Source organism: Molothrus ater, chromosome 26 (assembly GCF_012460135.2).
Source record: "Molothrus ater isolate BHLD 08-10-18 breed brown headed cowbird chromosome 26, BPBGC_Mater_1.1, whole genome shotgun sequence".
Taxonomy (NCBI): domain Eukaryota; kingdom Metazoa; phylum Chordata; class Aves; order Passeriformes; family Icteridae; genus Molothrus; species Molothrus ater.
This window is the reverse complement of record NC_050503.2, coordinates 5,812,183-5,829,859: the sequence shown is the minus strand read 5'-3', so window position 1 is coordinate 5,829,859 and position 17,677 is coordinate 5,812,183. Positions and strand designations below refer to the sequence as shown.

Below are 17,677 nucleotides of genomic sequence, written 5' to 3'. Positions count from 1 at the left end.
CTGTGGGATTTTCCCTTCTGGCTGTGGCAGTGTTATAGGAGAAGGGGCAGCCCTGGACAGGAATTCCACAATGCCAAGGGGAAATTTTGACTCACTGTTGCCCAAAAACGGGGATTAGGATGGGCTGAGGATTTTAATTAAACAGAGTTTAATTGCAATTGAAGTTTACTTCCAACACGGAGCCGCTGAGTCCAGCCAGGGCTGGAGTGAGTGTCCCTGGGTTTTAGGCATGGCAGCCAGGGAGAGGCTTGGGGTCCACGAGGGCAGAAATTCCTGGATTTCTCCATGCCTGGGGTGCTGGGATGAGGCCGCGGAGATGCTGGGAAGAGCTGGAGCTGCTGCCTCACTTCTTCCTCTTCTTGTTCTGGAACAGCTTCAGGATGTGGTTCTCGATAACCTGCTGGACTGAGGCAGGGGGAGGGTGGGACTCAGGGAAGCTGCTCTGGGAAGGATCTGGTCGTCGTTTTACTCTTGTTTTCTGAGGGGAACTCCTTGTTTTCTATGTGAAATCCCAGTTTTCTAAGGGGAAATCCCTGTTTTCTGAGGGAAACCCCAGTTTTCTGAGGAAAACCCAATTTTCTGAGGGAAATCCCTGGTTTTTGGGGGCAATCCCTATTTCCTGAGGGCAACCCCTGCTTTCTGAGGGGAAACCCCTGTTTCTGATGGAGGCCACTTGCCTTTCTTGTGTCCCAAGGCCACGGCCAGGTCCATGGGGGTGTAGCCCGAGTCTGCCTCCTCGGTCAGGTCAGCGCCGCACGCTGCAATGGGGGTCAGCAATGGGGTCAGCAATGGGGTCAGCAATGGGGGCTGCCATGGGGGTCAGCAATGGGGTCAGCAATGGGGGTCAGCAATGGGGGTCAGCAATGGGGGTCAGCAATGGGGTCAGCAATGGGGGTCAGCAATGGGGGTCAGCAATGGGGGTCAGCAATGGGGGTCAGCAATGGGGTCAGCAGTGGGGGTCAGCAATGGGGGCTGCCATGGGGGTCAGCAATGGGGTCAGCAATGGGGTCAGCAATGGGGGCTGCCATGGGGTCAGCAATGGGGGCTGCCATGGGGGTCAGCAATGGGGGTCAGCAATGGGGTCAGCAATGGGGGTCAGCAATGGGGGTCAGCAATGGGGGTCAGCAATGGGGGTCAGCAATGGGGTCAGCAATGGGGGTCAGCAATGGGGTCAGCAATGGGGGTCAGCAATGGGGTCAGCAATGGGGGCTGCCATGGGGGTCAGCAATGGGGTCAGCAATGGGGTCAGCAATGGGGGTCAGCAATGGGGGTCAGCAATGGGGGTCAGCAATGGGGTCAGCAGTGGGGGTCAGCAATGGGGGCTGCCATGGGGGTCAGCAATGGGGTCAGCAATGGGGGCTGCCATGGGGTCAGCAATGGGGGCTGCCATGGGGGTCAGCAATGGGGGTCAGCAATGGGGGTCAACAAAGGGGTCAGCAATGGGGTCAGCAGTGGGGGTCAGCAGTGGGGGTCAGCAGTGGGGGTCAGCAATGGGGGCTGCCATGGGGGTCAGCAATGGGGGCTGCCATGGGGGTCAGCAATGGGGTCAGCAATGGGGTCAGCAATGGGGGTCAGCAATGGGGGCTGCCATGGGGGTCAGCAATGGGGGCTGCCATGGGGGTCAGCAATGGGGTCAGCAATGGGGGCTGCCATGGGGGTCAGCAATGGGGTCAGCAATGGGGGTCAGCAATGGGGGTCAGCAATGGGGTCAGCAATGGGGGCTGCCATGGGGGTCAGCAATGGGGTCAGCAATGGGGTCAGCAATGGGGGTCAGCAATGGGGTCAGCAATGGGGGTCAGCAATGGGGTCAGCAATGGGGTCAGCAATGGGGTCAGCAATGGGGGTCAGCAATGGGGTCAGCAATGGGGGCTGCCATGGGGGTCAGCAATGGGGTCAGCAATGGGGTCAGCAATGGGGGCTGCCATGGGGGTCAGCAATGGGGGTCAGCAATGGGGGTCAGCAATGGGGGTCAGCAATGGGGTCAGCAATGGGGGTCAGCAGTGGGGGTCAGCAGTGGGGGTCAGCAATGGGGGTCAGCAATGGGGTCAGCAGTGGGGGTCAGCAATGGGGGTCAGCAATGGGGGTCAGCAGTGGGGGTCAGCAGTGGGGGTCAGCAATGGGGGCTGCCATGGGGGTCAGCAATGGGGGTCAGCAATGGGGGCTGCCATGGGGGTCAGCAATGGGGGTCAGCAATGGGGGCTGCCATGGGGGTCAGCAATGGGGGTCAGCAATGGGGTCAGCAGTGGGGGCTGCCATGGGGGTCAGCAATGGGGTCAGCAATGGGGGTCAGCAATGGGGTCAGCAATGGGGGTCAGCAGTGGGGGTCAGCAATGGGGGCTGCCATGGGGGTCAGCAATGGGGTCAGCAATGGGGTCAGCAATGGGGTCAGCAATGGGGGCTGCCATGGGGGTCAGCAATGGGGGTCAGCAATGGGGGTCAGCAGTGGGGGTCAGCAATGGGGGTCAGCAGTGGGGGTCAGCAATGGGGGTCAGCAATGGGGGTCAGCAATGGGGGTCAGCAATGGGGTCAGCAGTGGGGTCAGCAATGGGGTCAGCAATGGGGTCAGCAGTGGGGGTCAGCAATGGGGGCTGCCATGGGGGTCAGCAGTGGGGGTCAGCAGTGGGGGTCAGCAATGGGGGCTGCCATGGGGGTCAGCAATGGGGTCAGCAATGGGGTCAGCAATGGGGGTCAGCAATGGGGGTCAGCAATGGGGTCAGCAGTGGGGTCAGCAATGGGGTCAGCAATGGGGTCAGCAGTGGGGGCTGCCATGGGGGTCAGCAATGGGGGCTGCCATGGGGGTCAGCAATGGGGGCTGCCATGGGGGTCAGCAATGGGGGTCAGCAATGGGGGCTGCCATGGGGGTCAGCAATGGGGTCAGCAATGGGGGCTGCCATGGGGGTCAGCAATGGGGGCTGCCATGGGGGTCAGCAATGGGGGTCAGCAATGGGGGTCAGCAATGGGGGCTGCCATGGGGGTCAGCAATGGGGTCAGCAATGGGGGCTGCCATGGGGGTCAGCAATGGGGGCTGCCATGGGGGTCAGCAATGGGGGTCAGCAATGGGGGTCAGCAATGGGGGCTGCCATGGGGGTCAGCAATGGGGGTCAGCAATGGGGTCAGCAATGGGGGTCAGCAATGGGGTCAGCAATGGGGGCTGCCATGGGGGTCAGCAGTGGGGGTCAGCAGTGGGGGCTGCCATGGGGGTCAGCAATGGGGGTCAGCAGTGGGGTCAGCAGTGGGGGCTGCCATGGGGGCTCCCATGGGGCCCCAAGAGCTGCCCCTGGCCCCGGCCCTGCTCCCACGGCGGGGAGGCTGCGGCTGCGGGAGATGGAGCCGGCAGGAGCCGATCTGTGCCTTACCCAGCAGGGCCTCCACACACTTGACGTGGTTCCCGCGCACGGCGTAGAGCAGGGGGGTGCCCCCGTTCTGTGGGGTGCCAGGGCAGGGAGAGGTCGTTCCTGGTCCCACACGGCTCCTGCTGCTCCCCGCTGTCCCTCAGGGGCTGCGCCACACGCTGGGATCCCACTGCAGCCTCTCCCAGCTCTGGACTGGGACTCACTGGGATCCCACTGCAGCCTCTCCCAGCTCTGGACTGGGATCCAGCCCAACCTCTCCCAGTTCCAGACTGGGATCCCATTGCAGCCTCTCCCAGCTCCAGACTGGGATCCCATTGCAGCCTCTCCCAGCTCCAGACTGGGATCCAGCCCAGCCTCTCCCAGTTCCAGACTGGGATCCAGCCCAGGCTCTCCCAGCTCCAGATTGGGATCCCAACCCAGCCTCTCCCAGCTCCAGATTGGGATCCCAACCCAGCCTCTCCCAGCTCCAGATTGGGATCCCAACCCAGCCTCTCCCAGCTCCAGACTGGGATCCCATTGCAGCCTCTCCCAGCTCCAGACTGGGATCCCGACCCAGCCTCTCCCAGTTCCAGACTGGGATCCCATTGCAGCCTCTCCTAGCTCCAGACTGGGATCCAGCCCAGCCTCTCCCAGCTCCACACTGGGATCCCAGCCCAGCCTCTCCCAGCTCCAGACTGGTGTCCCCTGGCCATGCTGGTGGCACTGGGGAGGCTTGTCCTGCTGTCCCCGCTGTCCCTGCTGTCCCCGGCCGGGGCTGGCCCTCACCCAGTCGTAGGTGTTGATGTCCACGTCCCTGTCCAGCAGCATGGTGACGATGTCGGTGTAGCCGCCCATGCTGGCCAGGGCCAGCGCGCTCTCCCGCTCCTTGGCCAGCGCGTGGGGATCGGCGCCCTGGGGACAGCGGGGACAGCCCGGTGACACTGACAGTGCCCACAGCGGGGACAGCCCGGTGACACTGAAACTGCCCACAGAGGGAACAGCCCAGTGACACTGACAGTGCCCACAGCCCGGTAACACTGCCCACAGCGGGGACAGCTGGGTCACACTGCCCACAGCGGGGACAGCCTGGTGACACTGCCCACAGCGGGGACAGCTGGGTCACACTGCCCACAGCCACCCTCCCTGGGCTGACATCGCCCCTGCAGCACCCCAGGGACAGTGGGGGCAGAGACAGATCCCGGGATTAAAAAGGGAAATCCCAGGATGAAGGAGAGATCCCAGGATTAAAGACAGAGGTCCTGGAGTAAATGAGGGAGATCACAGAGTATTAAAAAGAGATGCCCAGGATGAAAGACGGGTCCCAGGGTCAAGGACAAATCCCCAGGGCCAAGGACAGACACCAGGACTAAAGCCAGGTCCCAGAATTTAGGACAGATCCCTGGATCAAGGACAGGTCCCACAGGTCCCAGACAGGGTTAAGGACAGACCCCAGATCCAGGACAGGTCCCAGAACATTCTGGAAGCCCCGGAGCCCCCACGGCCTCACCCACTCCAGGAGGTGCCGCACGGTCTCGATCTCCCCGAAAGCTGCAGCCCAGATCAGGGGGGTGAAGCCTCTCTCGTCGGGTTTGTTCACCAAATTCTCACCTGGGCAGGTGACCACAGCCAGGTGAGCCCCCTGTGCCCCCAGTTCAACCAGTAAGGGCTGCTAAACCACCTCAGCCAGCTGCTGGGTGGTTGGAATGGATTTTTGAGGATTTTTCCCATCTCCAAAACTGGAGAAATCTCCACAAAAAACCCCAATTCCAATCCCAGTGGTTTTATGGCCGAGTGAAAACCGAGTGTGAGGGCACCAGAGGGGACCCGGCAGGGCCACGGGGACACCAACCTTTCCTCAGGTGCTCCTTCAGCTGGATGAGCTCCCCTTGGGCAGCGAGCTGGTGGATGGACAGTGCTGGAAGAGACAAATCCATCGGGGGAAAGGAACTCCCTGCACATCTGGGGCGTGGGAGCTGCCCCAGGGTGATGCCTGCTGTCCCATGTCCCCTGCAGCCCCTGGGGACGCTGGTGGCACTCACTGTCCAGTGTGGCCGGCAGTGCTGACACCTCGTTGCCTCGCTGTCTGTTGGTCAGGGTGTTGGAATGCTTCAGGGGGAAACCTGGGACACAGAGGGTCTGCAGTTTATTCTCCATCAATTCGGGGTTATTCTCCATTAATTTGGGGTTACTCTCCATCAATTCGGGGTTATTTTCCATTATTTTCTGATTTATTTTATGTTTATTCATTCTCTATTTGTTTACTCTCCATTAATTTCAGGTTTACTTTCTATTTATTTAAATCCACACCACCCAGCTCCATCCTCCTGTTTCCCATCCCTGCCCGGCTCCACTTGGGAATCCCGAAGTGTTTCCAGCCCTTGATCCGAGGTTTTATTGGGAAAAATCCAAGGAAAATGAGAATTCCCATCTCCAGTTGCAGCGTGGAGCTGCAGCGACCTCTCAGGGCTGGCAGGAGGAGCGGGCACCAAACGTTGGGATTGGGATTTTCCACGTTTGAGCAGCAATTTAAGGCTCTTCCTCGGGAATCCCAAAGCGTTTCCAGCCCCTGATCCGAAGTTTTATTGGAGCAGAGCTGGGGGGACCTCTCAGGGCTGGCAGGAGGAGCGGGCACCAAACGTTGGGATTGGGATGGGATTTCCCACATTTGAGGCCCCTTCCTGGGATTTTTGGGACGGGGGACCCCAGGGAATTTCCCCTCTGAGCCCCACTCACCGTCCAGGGCCGGGGCCTCGCTGGGGCTCGGGGAATCCACGGGAGCAGCCGAGGAATTCCGGGGGCTCTCGGCTCCACCTGCAGCCCGGGCACCTCGGTGTCACCCTGGGGCTCCTTCTGGGGTGTCCCGGGCGGTGCCATCCGGCTCGGGATACCCCAAACGCACCCCGGTGTGCAGGAGGATCCGGGCTCAGTTTGGCCCCAGCATCCCCAACTCACCGTCCCCACGTTCCGGGAGCGCTGCGTCCCCGTCCTGCTGGGGACACGCCGAGGGGGCCCCGCTGTCCCCCATGCTGCCTCTTCCCCCTTTCCCCCTTTTTCCACCCAATTCTGGGGGGTCCCGGGCTCCAGGGGGGCTCCCCGACGGCTCCTTCGCCTTCCCTGCCCAGGGATGGGGTGGGAGAGGGGGACAGGGACAGACCCGAGTGCCTGAGACCCCCACGCTGCAGCGGGGCTGGGGTCCCCTTGCGCTCCCCATCCCGGTTCCTGGGGTACCCCCGTTCTCCTCGCCCCGTTTCTGGGATCTTCCCTTCCCCGTCCCACACTCGGTTCCCATCTCTGTCCCTGGGCTCCCCCTCTCTGTCCCCGCTCCCAGGATCGCCATTCCCGGCGCTTCCCACACTCCAAAGCTCCGCTCCCGCAGCTCCTCCGAGCCCGGGACCCCCGGGCCCTCCCCATCCCTTCTCCCAGCCCCTCACCGCCGGTCCCGATCCCTTTCCCGCCCCCGGTTCCCGTTCCCCGTTCTCGGGTCCCGTTCCCGATCCCATCCCCGGATCCCGATCCCGTTCCCGGTCTCACCGCCGCCTCCAGGCTCTCCCGCCCCTCATTTCCCGTTCCCGATCCGTTCCCCATCCCTTCCTCATCCCGTTCCTATTCCCGGTTCCCATCCCCGGTTCCCGTTCCCGGTCTCACCGCCGCCTCCCGGCTCACCGCCCCTTCCTTCCCGTCCCCGATCCGTCCCCGCTTCCCGTCCCCGTTCCCGGTCCGTTCCGATCCGTTCCCATCCCCGTTCCCGTCCCCGGTTCCCGTTCTCGTTCCCGTTCCCGGTCTCACCGCCGCCTCCCGGCTCTCCCGCCCCTCCCTTCCCGTTCCTGCGGGGCCCGGCGGGGCCAGGGCGGCCCGGGGGGTTCGGGGAGCGCGGCCCGGCCCCACGTCCCGCCGAGAGCGGCCTTAAAGTGACACGAGGGGGTGGCAGCGGGACCGCCTCGCCCGGGGGACACCTTGGGGACACCTTGGGGACACCTTGGGGACACCGCGGTACCGAGGGGGGGCAAAGGCCGCGACACCCCCAGACCCCTCTCAGGGCAGCACCGCCAAACCGGGAGCCACCGAGTGTCCCCACGGGTGACAAACCGGGAGCCACCGAGTGTCCCCGCGGGTGACAACGGAGACCTGGGGGGGGGGGGGGGGGTGTGTGACACCGATTTGGGGGGGCGTGGGAACGTTGGTCCCGCTCAGCGGAACGTTGGTCCCGCGGCCGCGTTTCCAGCCGGGGCTGTTTTCCCTGCCCGGGGCGCTTTGGGGGCGCGCCGGCGGAAGCGGAAGTGGCGGCGGGCGGGATGGAGGAACCGGAGATGCAGCTGAAGGTGAAGAAAGGTGGGACCGGGAGCGGCGGGACCGGGGCAGGCGGGACCGGGAGCGGCGGGGATGGGCTGGGAGAGGCCCCGCCGCGGTGGTTTGGCCGCTGGGATGTTGTGGTTTGACTGCCGGCCTTTATCCCCCTTGCTGCTGCTGGGAAGAGCCCCCGGGTGTCCCTTGGAGATTTTTGTGTGGGTTTCTGTGGAGATATTTCTGAGGACTTCCATGGAGATATTTCTGTTTGCTTCCATGGGTTTCTATGGAGAGATCTACATGGATTTCCATGGATTTCTGTGGATTTCTATAGAGATATTTCTGCGGAGATATCTCCATGGATTTCTGTGAGATATTTCCATGGATTTCTCTGGATTTCTGTAGAGATATTTTTATGGATTTCTATGGAGAGATTTCTGTGGGTTTCCGCTGAGTTATCTGCCTGGATTAGCCCTGCCTCCCCCGTATCCCGATGGATTCCCGTTAATCCCGGTTTTTTCCCGGTTTCTCCCGGCAGTGACGGACAAGTTCACCGAGAGCCTGTACGTGCTGGCCAACGAGCCCTCGGTGGCGCTGTTCCGGCTGCAGGAGCACGTGCGGCGCTCCCTGCCCGAGCTGGCCCAGCACAAGGTGGGGAACCCCGGGAACCCCGGGAATTCCGGGAGCTGAGGGACGAGCCCGCCCCGCCCGGCGGGCGCAGCTCCTCTGGCAATTCCTGCCCCAAAATCCCCACGGAGCTGTCCCCTGGCTCCTGGGGTTCCATCCCTGGGATTCCATCCCGAATCCATTCCCTGTGCCCTGGGATTCCCAATTCCCTACCAGATCCATTCCCTGTGCCCTGGAATTCCCAAATCCCAGATCCATTCCCTGGCTCCTGCCCCTCCGTCCCTCATCCCAAATCCTCTCCAGCTCCTTTGGAGCCCCTTGCACCTCTGGAAGCAGCTCCAGGTTTTCCTCGGATGCTTCCCTGCCTGGACATTCCCGGGGGCCGGGGGCAGCCACAGCTTCCCCGGGAATCCCCTCCCATCCCGTTCCAGGCAGGAATTCCCTCCCCAGATCCCATTCCCAGCCCAGCCCCTGCCTGATCCGTGCTGGTTTTGGCCCTCGCAGTCGGACATGCAGAGCTGGGAGGAGCAGAGCCAGGGAGCCATTTACACCGTGGAGTACGCCTGCAGGTACCCCAGGGGAGCGCCGGGATCCCGGCTGGAAAACGCAGCAGGATCCAGGGAATGAGGGTGGGAGCAGCTGGGCTTGGGGATTTCCACCTGGAGAGGGAAATCCCTGCAGTTCTGGGGGCAAAGATCCAGGGAATTAATTGGGATTTGGGATGAACTTTGAGCTCTTGGCAGGAATTTTCACCTGGAGAGGGAAATCCCTGGAATTCCGGGCTGGAAAACACCACAGGATCCAGGGAATGAGGGTGGGATTTGGGATTTTCATTTTGAGGGTTAGACTCCTGGAATTCCAGGCTGGAAAACCCAGGGAATGAGTTGGGATTTGGGATTTTCACTTTGAGAGGGAAATTCCTGGAATTCCAGGCTGGAAAACCCAGGGAATGAGTTGGGATTTGGGATTTTCACTTCGAGAGGGAAATTCCTGGATTTCTGGGGGGAAAGATCCAGGGAATGAGTTGGGATTTGGGATTTTCACTTCGGGAGGGAAATTCCTGGAATTCCAGGCTGGAAAACCCAGGGAATGAGTTGGGATTTGGGATTTTCACTTTGGGAGGGAAATTCCTGGAATTCCAGGCTGGAAAACCCAGCAGGATCCAGGGAATGAGTTGGGATTTGGGATTTTCATTTTGAGGGTGAAATTCCTGGAATTCCAGGCTGGAAAACCCAGCAGGATCCAGGGAATGAGGATGGGAGGAGCCGGGATTTGGGAACTCCTGGCAGGGATTTCGGAACTTTATGGAATTTTCCCAGCTTCCCCCAGTGGGAAACCCCTCAGACCTGAACTTTCCCGGGATTGGAGGGGGAACAAGCAGGATTTGGGGAATTCCAGCTCCGTCCTGCTCCCCCTTTTGCCCCTTCTCCAGCGCCATCAAGAACATGACCGACAGCAGCGTTTACTTCAAGAGCATCGACAGCCTGCTCAAGCACTCCATAGCCATGAAGGAGCAGCTCAGCGCTGCCCAGGGCCGCAGGTACCCCCAGAATCCCGGGAAAACAATTCCAGGCTGGTCCAGGACAGCGTCCCCTGCCCCTTCCCCATCCCCTGGGGGAAACCAGTGCTGTTTGCTAAGGGAAAACGGGCAATAAACGGAATTTTAGGGAGGTTGTTTGTGGGGAGATCTGAATTGTTTGGAGTTTAGGGATGCAGGGATTGAGCAGAGGTATCCCCAAAATTTTTGGAGTTTTTGTGCTTTTAAAAAAAAAAAAAAAAATTGAGGGCTTTTTTTTGGGATTTGTTTTGATTTTTGGGGATTTTTTTTTTTTTTTTTCATTTTTGGGGGAGGATTTTTTTATTTCGGAGGATTTTTTTTTTTTTTTGTGGGGGATTTTGGGGGGAGATTTAAAAAAATCTCGGGGATTTTTGAGATTTGTTTTGATTTTTGGGGATTTTTTTTTTTTTTTTAATTTTTGGGGAGGATTTTTTTTATTTTGGAGGATTTTTTTTTTTGGGGGGGGATTTTAGGGGGAGATTTAAAAAGTCTGAGGGATTTTTGAGAATTGTTTTGATTTTGAGGAGGATTTTTTGGGGATTTTTTCATGCTGCAGGAATGGCTGTGCCACCCTAAAATCAACCCCTTACCCCAGCAACCACCGGCAGAGGGAATTTTTTGAGGAAATCCCAAATTTCCCACATTTTCAGGCTGCTGAATTTAACTTTTCCTTTTTTCTTCCCACAGCACCATCACCCCCCAACCCAAGAATCCTCCAGGCACCTCCTGATTTTCCATCCTGAATTTCCCAACCTTGGGAAGAAGTGAAAAAACCTCTGGGGCTGCACAGGTAGAGAGGCGCCTGAATTCCCGGGAAAACAGCAAAAAGAAAGAGCTGGAAAATCCCAAATCCTGCTTTTTGGGACCTCTTTTCCATGGAAAAACGGGGTGGGTTTGTGTTTATCCTCTTCCCTTTTTTTTTCCCCAAAAAACCCCTCACAGATGAGGTCTGGCTTTGGGAATTTCGTGTGAAAAGCTGGAATGTGAGCAGCACTCCAGGCTTTTGTTGAGGAGGAATTCTCCAAGGAGAAACTTTTCCAGCTGCTGCCAAGGAATTGCTGGGTTTGGTTTTAATGAGGACGAGAATAAAAAGGAAAAAAAAACCAAAAAAAACAAAAAAAACAAAACCCAAAAAATCTCCAAAAAGGCACAACAAGAAAATTCCTTTTAAAGGTTTTCAACTTTTCTCCTGTGGCCGTGGGAGCTTGGAGCTCCTTTTTTATCCCGGGGTTTCCAAGGGCATGGAACAAAAGAATGTGGAATTTTAGGCTTTCAAGGGAGAAAAAATTCCTTAAAATCCTAAAAAGAAGGAAAAAAAAAAAGAAAAAGGATTTTTGTCTTGCACTCTTGGTTTTGGGGGTGACTGGAAGGGAGCAGAGCTTTGCTGTGGATCCCTCCTGGATTTCCCAGGGGCATTCAGGGAATGGCTGAACTCAAATTCCAGGGGAATTGCCCTTGGGATAGCAGCTGGAATTTGGGATAATAGCAGGGACACCCCAAATCTGCCTTTTCCCTCCCCAAATCTGCCTTTTCCCACCCCGAATCTGCCTTTTCCCACCCCAAATCTGCCTTTGCCACCCCAAATCTGCCTTTTCCCAACCCAAATCTGCCTTTTCCCACCCCAAATCTGTCCTTTGCCACCCCAAATCTGTCCTTTGCCACCCCAAACTCACCCTTGGCAGACCCAGCCCCGCTTTTGGCCATCCCAAACCTGCACTTGGTCACCCCAGAGCATCCCCCTGCCACCCCAAATCTGCTTTTTCTCACCCCAAATCTGTTCCTGGCCGCCCCAAACTGGGTTTCCCCCACCCCAAACCCTCCCCATCCATGCCAGTGCTGAGGATGAGGATGGAGCAGGGAGGAAGGAGAAGGGAAATGAGCCGGGATCTGCTGGGAAAGGCTGAAATTCTGCTGGTGAAAACCCCAATTCCTGCTCCCCATCCCCATTTCCCAGATCCTCTCCCACGGCTGGGGTGGGTTTGGGTTCCCCGGGCAGGCAGCACTGGGATTTTGGCTGTGGAGAAAGGAATTTTTCCAGGCAAAACCAAACCCAAACCAGTGGAAAGCCATCAACTCCTCCTCCAGGAAAATCCCGAATTCCCCTCAGACCAGCGTGGAGTCCTTGGTGGCTCTGTGGGACACCGCGTTCCTCGTCTCCCCGCTGGTGACATTCCAAGGGTTTCCCTGCTCCTGGAGCAGCCCTGAGTCCAGCAGCGTCCTGTGGGTCCGGGACCAGGCCTGGGCCTGGCATTGCCTGGGGGAATCCTGGATCCGGGACCAGGCCTGGCATTGCCTGGGGGAATCCTGGATCCGGGACCAGTCCTGGCATTGCTTGGGGGAATCCTGGATCCGGGACAATTCCCACTGGGATTCCCTGGGGAAATCCTTGATCCAGGACCAGTCCTGGCATTCCCTGGGGAATTCTTTGCTCCTGGACAATTCCTGGGATTCCCTGGGGAGTTCCTTGCTCCTGGACCAGTCCTGGGATTCCCTGGGGACTTCCTTGCTCCTGGACAATTCCTGGTGGGATTCCCTGGGGAGTTCCTTGCTCCTGGACAATTCCCACTGGGATTCCCTGAGGAGTTCCTTGCTCCTGGAGCTCGGGTTGCTGCTGGAGGCCGAGCCCGGCCGGGATCTGCCCTCCAGGAAGGGCGGGAAGCAGAATTCCCGGGGGGTTTCTCCGGGGCGGCGCCGGGGAGCAGCAGCCCCGTCCCGGCCGAGGTCGCTGCCGTGGCCGGGCTGGGCGGAGCCGTTCTCGTGCAGGGCCTGGGGAGGCTCCGGGCCTCGGGAGATTTGGGCAGCGCGGGAGGCGCGGAGCAGCGCGTGGAGCAGGGAGAGCAGCAGGACGAGGATTCCCGAGGTCAGGACGCAGGCGCTGGCGATCCCGGCCTGCGGCTCGAACAGCAGCAGCATCAGCAGGGCCAGGGCTGCGGGCGGAGCAGAGCACAGGGGCGCCCTGAGGGGACCCGGCAATGCCCGGGGCTGGAAAAGGGCTCGGGAGTTAAAAGGGATGGGTTTGGGAATCCCTGGAGTGCCTGGGGCTGGAAAAGGGCTCAGGGACAGCTCAGGAGCCAGGAGTAAAAAGGGGTGGATTTGGGAATCCCTGGACTGGCTGAGGTTGGAAAAGGGCTCAGGAGTAAAAAGGGATGGATTCGGGAATCCCTGGAGTGGCTGGGGCTGGAAAAGGGCTCAGGGACAGCCCAGGAGCCCCTGGAAAAAAATCTCAGGAGCTGGAATTACCAAAGGATGGATTTGGAAGTTCCTGGAAAACTTGGAAATTTCCTGGGTTTGGAAATTCCAGCCCCATCCCAGCTCCCTCAGGAATTCTCCCGCTCCGTTCCCATCTCTGCACCCCTCCAGCCCCTACAAAATTCCAGCCTGGGCCCCTGGGATGGGAATTGCAGGGTGTGGGAAGGAGCTGATGGGGCCACTTGTGAACCAAAGCAGTGCTGGAGGAGAAACCAGTGCAGGGCTGGGCTGGGGACACTGGGGGACACTGGGAGCACTGGGGAACACACACTGGGAGCTCTGGGGACACCGGGGGTCACTGGGGACACTGGGAGCTCTGGGGTCACTGGGGACACTGGGGGACACTGGGAGCACTGGGGACACCGGGGGACACCGGGGGTCACTGGGGACACTGGGGACACCGGGGGTCACTTGCCTGTGAGGTAGAGGCAGACCCCGCAGCAGAAGAGGCCGATGGCCGCGTGCCGGATGCTCCGGCTGTCCAGGAGGAACCAGACTGCCCTGGGAAACAGGGAAAAGGGGGAAAACGGGGAAAAGAGCTCTGGAAGGGCTCCTCGCAGGGAAAAGAGCTCTGGAAGGGCTCCTTGCAGGGAAAAGAGATCTGGAAGGGCTCCTCGCAGGGAAAACAGATCTGGAAGGGCTCCTCGCAGGGAAAACAGATCTGGGCAGGCTCCAGTCCTGCTCTGAGCCCGGGGAAAGGATGGAGGGAGGAATTCAGGACTGGTCCTGGTCCTGGTCTGAGCCCAGGAAAAATCTGGAGGGAATGACAGGGCCGGTTTGGGCTGACAGCGGAATTCGGGCTCACAGCGCCAATTGGGGGTCACAGCGGAGTTTGGGGTGACAGCGCCAGTTCGGGGTGACAGCGGAGTTTGGGGTGACAGCGGAGTTTGGGCTGACAGCGCCAATTGGGGGTCACAGCAGAGTTTGGGGGTCACAGCGCCAGTTTGGGGTGACAGCGGCAACTGGGGCTGACAGCGCCGAAGGTCCCCGCGACGTGAGCGGCTCCCGTAGCGCCGCCACAGCACGGGGACATCACCGCCACCACAGCACGGGGACATCGCCGCCACCTCCCGGCCGTGGCCCCGAACGCCGCCTTTGCTCCCGGCCCGAGCGCGGAGCCCCCGCCGCAGCCGGGGAAACTGAGGCACGGGGCAGGGATCGGCCGGAGACTCCCGGGGACGGGCACGGAACCCTCCCGACGCTCGGGTTACTGGGGCCGAGCCTCCCTGCGCCGGGAGCTTTTGGGAATGGAATTTTTCCTCCCCTGTGACCTCGCAATTCCCGAATTTCAACTTCCCAGCTCCCAGATGGAGCAGTTTCAGCCCAAAATCCGGGCTGGGATCACAGGAAAATTCACAGCTCGGGGTGGGGGGAATTTTTTTGTTGTAAATTTTCCAGCAGAAAAGCCGAGTTTGTTGTGGGGATTTTTTGTGTTTTTAGGGAAATATTTTCGCTCTCCTCCGTTAATGAAGCGTTGGAAGAGGCTGAGGAGGCGCTGCTGGAATTTCTCCAGCCCGATGCTCCGTGCAGAGCCGGGACTGATTGGATTCTCTAATTAAGGGACAAAAAGTGGCTGTTGGAACGTCGTCATTCCCTTTCAGTGAGTTTCGGCTGAAGTCAGAGAGGTCCCAAAATTGCGTGAGCCACCCCACCAAGTCCAGCTGTCACCAAAATCCTTTAAAATCAGATTATCCCCGAGCTGTTTTTTAGTTTTAACCCGGGTGCTGGGCCAGGAGCCCCCAGCCCATTCCAGATCCATGGAAAAAAAAAAAAAAAAACAAACAGAAAGGAATTTCTCTGGGAATAACCCTGCCTGTGTAAAAGTGCTGATTGATTATGCCGATTGATTAATGATTAAATCAACATTTAATGAATGGCGTTAATGACCCAGCCCTGGGGTCGTTTTGGTGGCCCGGGTGGTCACCCCAGCAGTGACCTCAGGGCCAACATTTTGGGGCAATCCCTGGGGGTCGAGGTGACCCCAGGAGCTCCTGGGACGCCCCCGAACCCCGCTGGGAGTTCCCAGTCATGGAAATGAAACCCCCTGGACTGTGCAGCCAGGTCTAAACCTGCTGGTCCCAATTTCCAGACTCTCTAAAACTCAAATTAAAGAGCTCAGTTCCAACCCTGGGGGTCACGGAGGGGAATTTCGGGGATTTTCCACCCATTGCTCCCCACAACCCCCCCAGCAAATCCTCCCGCGGGTTTTGGGGCACCCGGACCCCTCATTCCCTGATCCCGCCGCATCCTCCAGCCCTTCCCTTCTTCCTGACCCCTCCGGGCATCCCCGGTCCCTCCGGTTCCGCCGGATCCCTCCGAGCGTCCCCGCATCTCCCGAGTCCCTCCAGCCCCGGTCCCTGCGGCTCCCGAACGCCTCCAGCCCCGGTTCCCGCCTGTCCCGAGCCCCCCGAACCCCTCCAGCCCCGCATCCCCGCCTGTCCCGAGCCCCCATCCCCGCCTCTCCCGGTCCCCGCCTGTCCCGAGCCCCCCGGTCCCCCGAGCCCCGGTTCCCCGGTGGCCCCGCTCGGGGCTCTCACCGCTCGGGCCCGGGCCGCCCCCGGCCCAGCTCGGTGCTGCAGTAGCCGTGGAGGAGGCAGAGCAGGAGGCAGCTCACGTTGAGCACCAGGCAGAGCGCGGCCAGCACGGCCGATACCGGCAGCACAGCGGCGGCCACCGGCTCCGGGAGCGCCCCGCGGCCGCCACCGGCACCGGGAGCGGCCCGGCCCGAGGGCAGCTGGAAGATGAGGCTGGAGGAGAGCAGGGCCATGGCGGCGGACAGGGTCCCGAAGAGCAGCAGCACCGTCAGGGCTCGCTGCGGGTACGCGGAGGGCATGGCCGGTACCGGCACCGGGAACCGGGGGAACCGGGGGAACCGGGGGAACCGGGGGAACCGGGGGTGCCGAACGTGCGCGCGCTCCCCGACCCCTCGGTGCCGCCGCTGCGGGAGCTCGGGCGGGGAATGGGAACCGGGAACGGGCACCGGGCCGGTCCTGCCTCCGTTCCGCGGTGCGCGCCGGGGCGGGCCCGTCCTGCCCCCGGTCCCGCCTCCGGTCCCGCCCCCGGTCCCGCCTCCGGTGCTGCCTCCGGGCCGGGACCCTCCCGAGCCGGCTCCGCCCCCGGCGGGGCCCCGGGAGCCTCCAGGGGGCGGCGGGAGGTAGTGGAGTGAGCGGGGGTGGGGACTGGGGACGGACGGACGGACGGACGGACGGACGGGCAGCGAGCCGCTCTCCCATTCCCAGCGCTGCCGTTCCCTGGGAGAGGCCCGGGACTGAGCCCGGTGTGGGACGGGGGCCCCGCGGTTCCCGCGTCCCCCGGGAGCGGCGCCTTTGGCCTCCACCTGCGCCGGGACCGTCCCCTGCAGCCCCCGGGGAGCTCCCGAAACGTTCCCAGTCCCGCAAGGCTGGGAAAGGACCCTCGGGCCGGCCCCTGGGACCCCGCGAGTTTCCCAGGCCTTATAAATACCCTGGGAAGCGGAATGCCAGCGTTCCGGGGGGATCCGCCCCGCCAGCACCGTCCCCTGGGGCCGCTGGAGGCTCCCGGCAGGACCAGCCCAGGGAAATTCACCCCGCGGGTCCCCGGGCGCCTCGGGAACGGCCCCGCGCTTCCTGGCACAGCAATTCCCGCGGAGCAGGGACCAGGGGACACCAGGGGACACCGGGGGACACCGGGGGACATTGGGGGGCCTCCCCCATCCCGGTGCCAGCAGCCGTGCCCAGCCGGGCATCCAGACCGAGCTGATCTCTGCCTGCTGGAGGAGCAGTGCTGCCTGTCCCTTCCGGTCCCTTTCTGTCCTTTCTGTCCCTCGCTATCCCATTCTGTCCCTCTCTGTCCCTTCCTGTCCCTCTCTGTCCCTCTGTCCCTCCCTCCCGTCCCGCGTGGGCGGTTCCCGCTGGCACCGGGGCCGTGCCGGACTCGGGGCTATTTTCAAGTCCCGCCGTGTTGGCCTTGGCAGCAGCAGCGCTTTGGCTCCAGGCTCCTTTCCAGCATTTTTGGGAAGGGGGGGAGGGGGTGGCAGTCCCTGGGACTCGGCCCAAGGTCCCCAAAGCAGCTCCTGGTGACGGCATCTGTGTCCCTTTCCCGTGTCCTGGGCGGTGGCAGAGCTCAGCCGCGTCCCTTGGGGCGCAGCTCTCATCCCAGGGCATCCAGCACCCCAAACTCCCCAGAATCCCGGGATTTTGGGGTAGGAAGAGCCTCAAGAAGGAGCTCAAAGCTCTGGGAGCTGGGAAAGATCAGCCGGGCAGCGCCTGACCGGGGGCACCGCGGGGTCCCTGTCCCCAAAACCCCGAAAACGGCTCTGCCCGGCACGGCTGGGAGTGGCCCTGACCCGGGCCGGGCCGGGGCAGTGCGAGGGGAAGGAAGGACAGGGCAGGGCAGGGCAGGGATGTCCCACACCCAAAGAGCCACCCCGAGTGTCCCCAGAGTGTCCCGGGGCTGGAGGGGACACCTGGACGGGTCCCCTCAGACTCTGCCGAAGCCCCGGCGCTTCTGTTCTGCCCCCACCCGCTCTTCAGGATCAATTAATATTACTGGCGAGGCTCATTAACACTCTGCTAATTGCACTCCATAAATCACGAGATTTAAAAGCAGCTCTGAGGAAGATGGCACGTCCTGAGCGCCTGAGAGCCTC

At 60.9% G+C, this 17,677-nt stretch overlaps 3 protein-coding genes across 6 annotated transcripts; 1 reads left to right on the top strand and 2 right to left on the bottom strand.

The window, feature by feature from the left end:
* Positions 1-114: 114 nt before the first annotated feature.
* Positions 115-6,705, bottom strand: RFXANK (regulatory factor X associated ankyrin containing protein). Of its 2 annotated transcripts, none has more exons than XM_036399326.2 (9): positions 6,285-6,705; positions 6,066-6,143; positions 5,372-5,452; positions 5,182-5,247; positions 4,840-4,940; positions 4,119-4,244; positions 3,357-3,423; positions 678-758; positions 115-400 (listed from the first exon to the last, which is right to left on the bottom strand). In XM_036399326.2, exons 1-9 carry the CDS (start codon positions 6,667-6,669, stop codon positions 138-140), a joined length of 1,248 nt encoding a protein of 415 aa, XP_036255219.1. In that variant the 5' UTR covers positions 6,670-6,705; the 3' UTR covers positions 115-137. The 2 variants fall into 2 exon arrangements, with proteins under 2 accessions (XP_036255219.1, XP_036255221.1); XM_036399328.2 differs by having other exon boundaries at positions 236-405; positions 6,285-6,700.
* Positions 6,706-7,534: 829 nt separating this feature from the next.
* On the top strand, positions 7,535-10,973 carry BORCS8 (BLOC-1 related complex subunit 8). Of its 3 annotated transcripts, XR_004981703.2 has the most exons (6): positions 7,535-7,661; positions 8,155-8,267; positions 8,694-8,812; positions 9,676-9,783; positions 10,489-10,591; positions 10,744-10,973. XR_004981703.2 is itself a non-coding variant. In XM_036399331.2 (5 exons), the coding sequence occupies exons 1-5, from the start codon at positions 7,625-7,627 to the stop codon at positions 10,529-10,531; spliced, it is 420 nt and encodes a 139-aa protein (XP_036255224.1). In that variant the 5' UTR covers positions 7,535-7,624; the 3' UTR covers positions 10,532-10,973. The 3 variants fall into 3 exon arrangements, 2 of the variants coding, with proteins under 2 accessions (XP_036255224.1, XP_036255226.1); XM_036399331.2 differs by having other exon boundaries at positions 10,489-10,973; XM_036399333.2 differs by having other exon boundaries at positions 7,536-7,661; positions 8,748-8,812; positions 10,489-10,973.
* A 497-nt stretch (positions 10,974-11,470) lies between these two features.
* On the bottom strand, positions 11,471-16,008 carry TMEM221 (transmembrane protein 221). The gene is made up of 3 exons (XM_036399329.2): positions 15,588-16,008; positions 13,466-13,551; positions 11,471-12,728 (listed from the first exon to the last, which is right to left on the bottom strand). Exons 1-3 carry the CDS (start codon positions 15,881-15,883, stop codon positions 11,905-11,907), a joined length of 1,206 nt encoding a protein of 401 aa, XP_036255222.1. The 5' UTR covers positions 15,884-16,008; the 3' UTR covers positions 11,471-11,904.
* Positions 16,009-17,677: the final 1,669 nt, after the last annotated feature.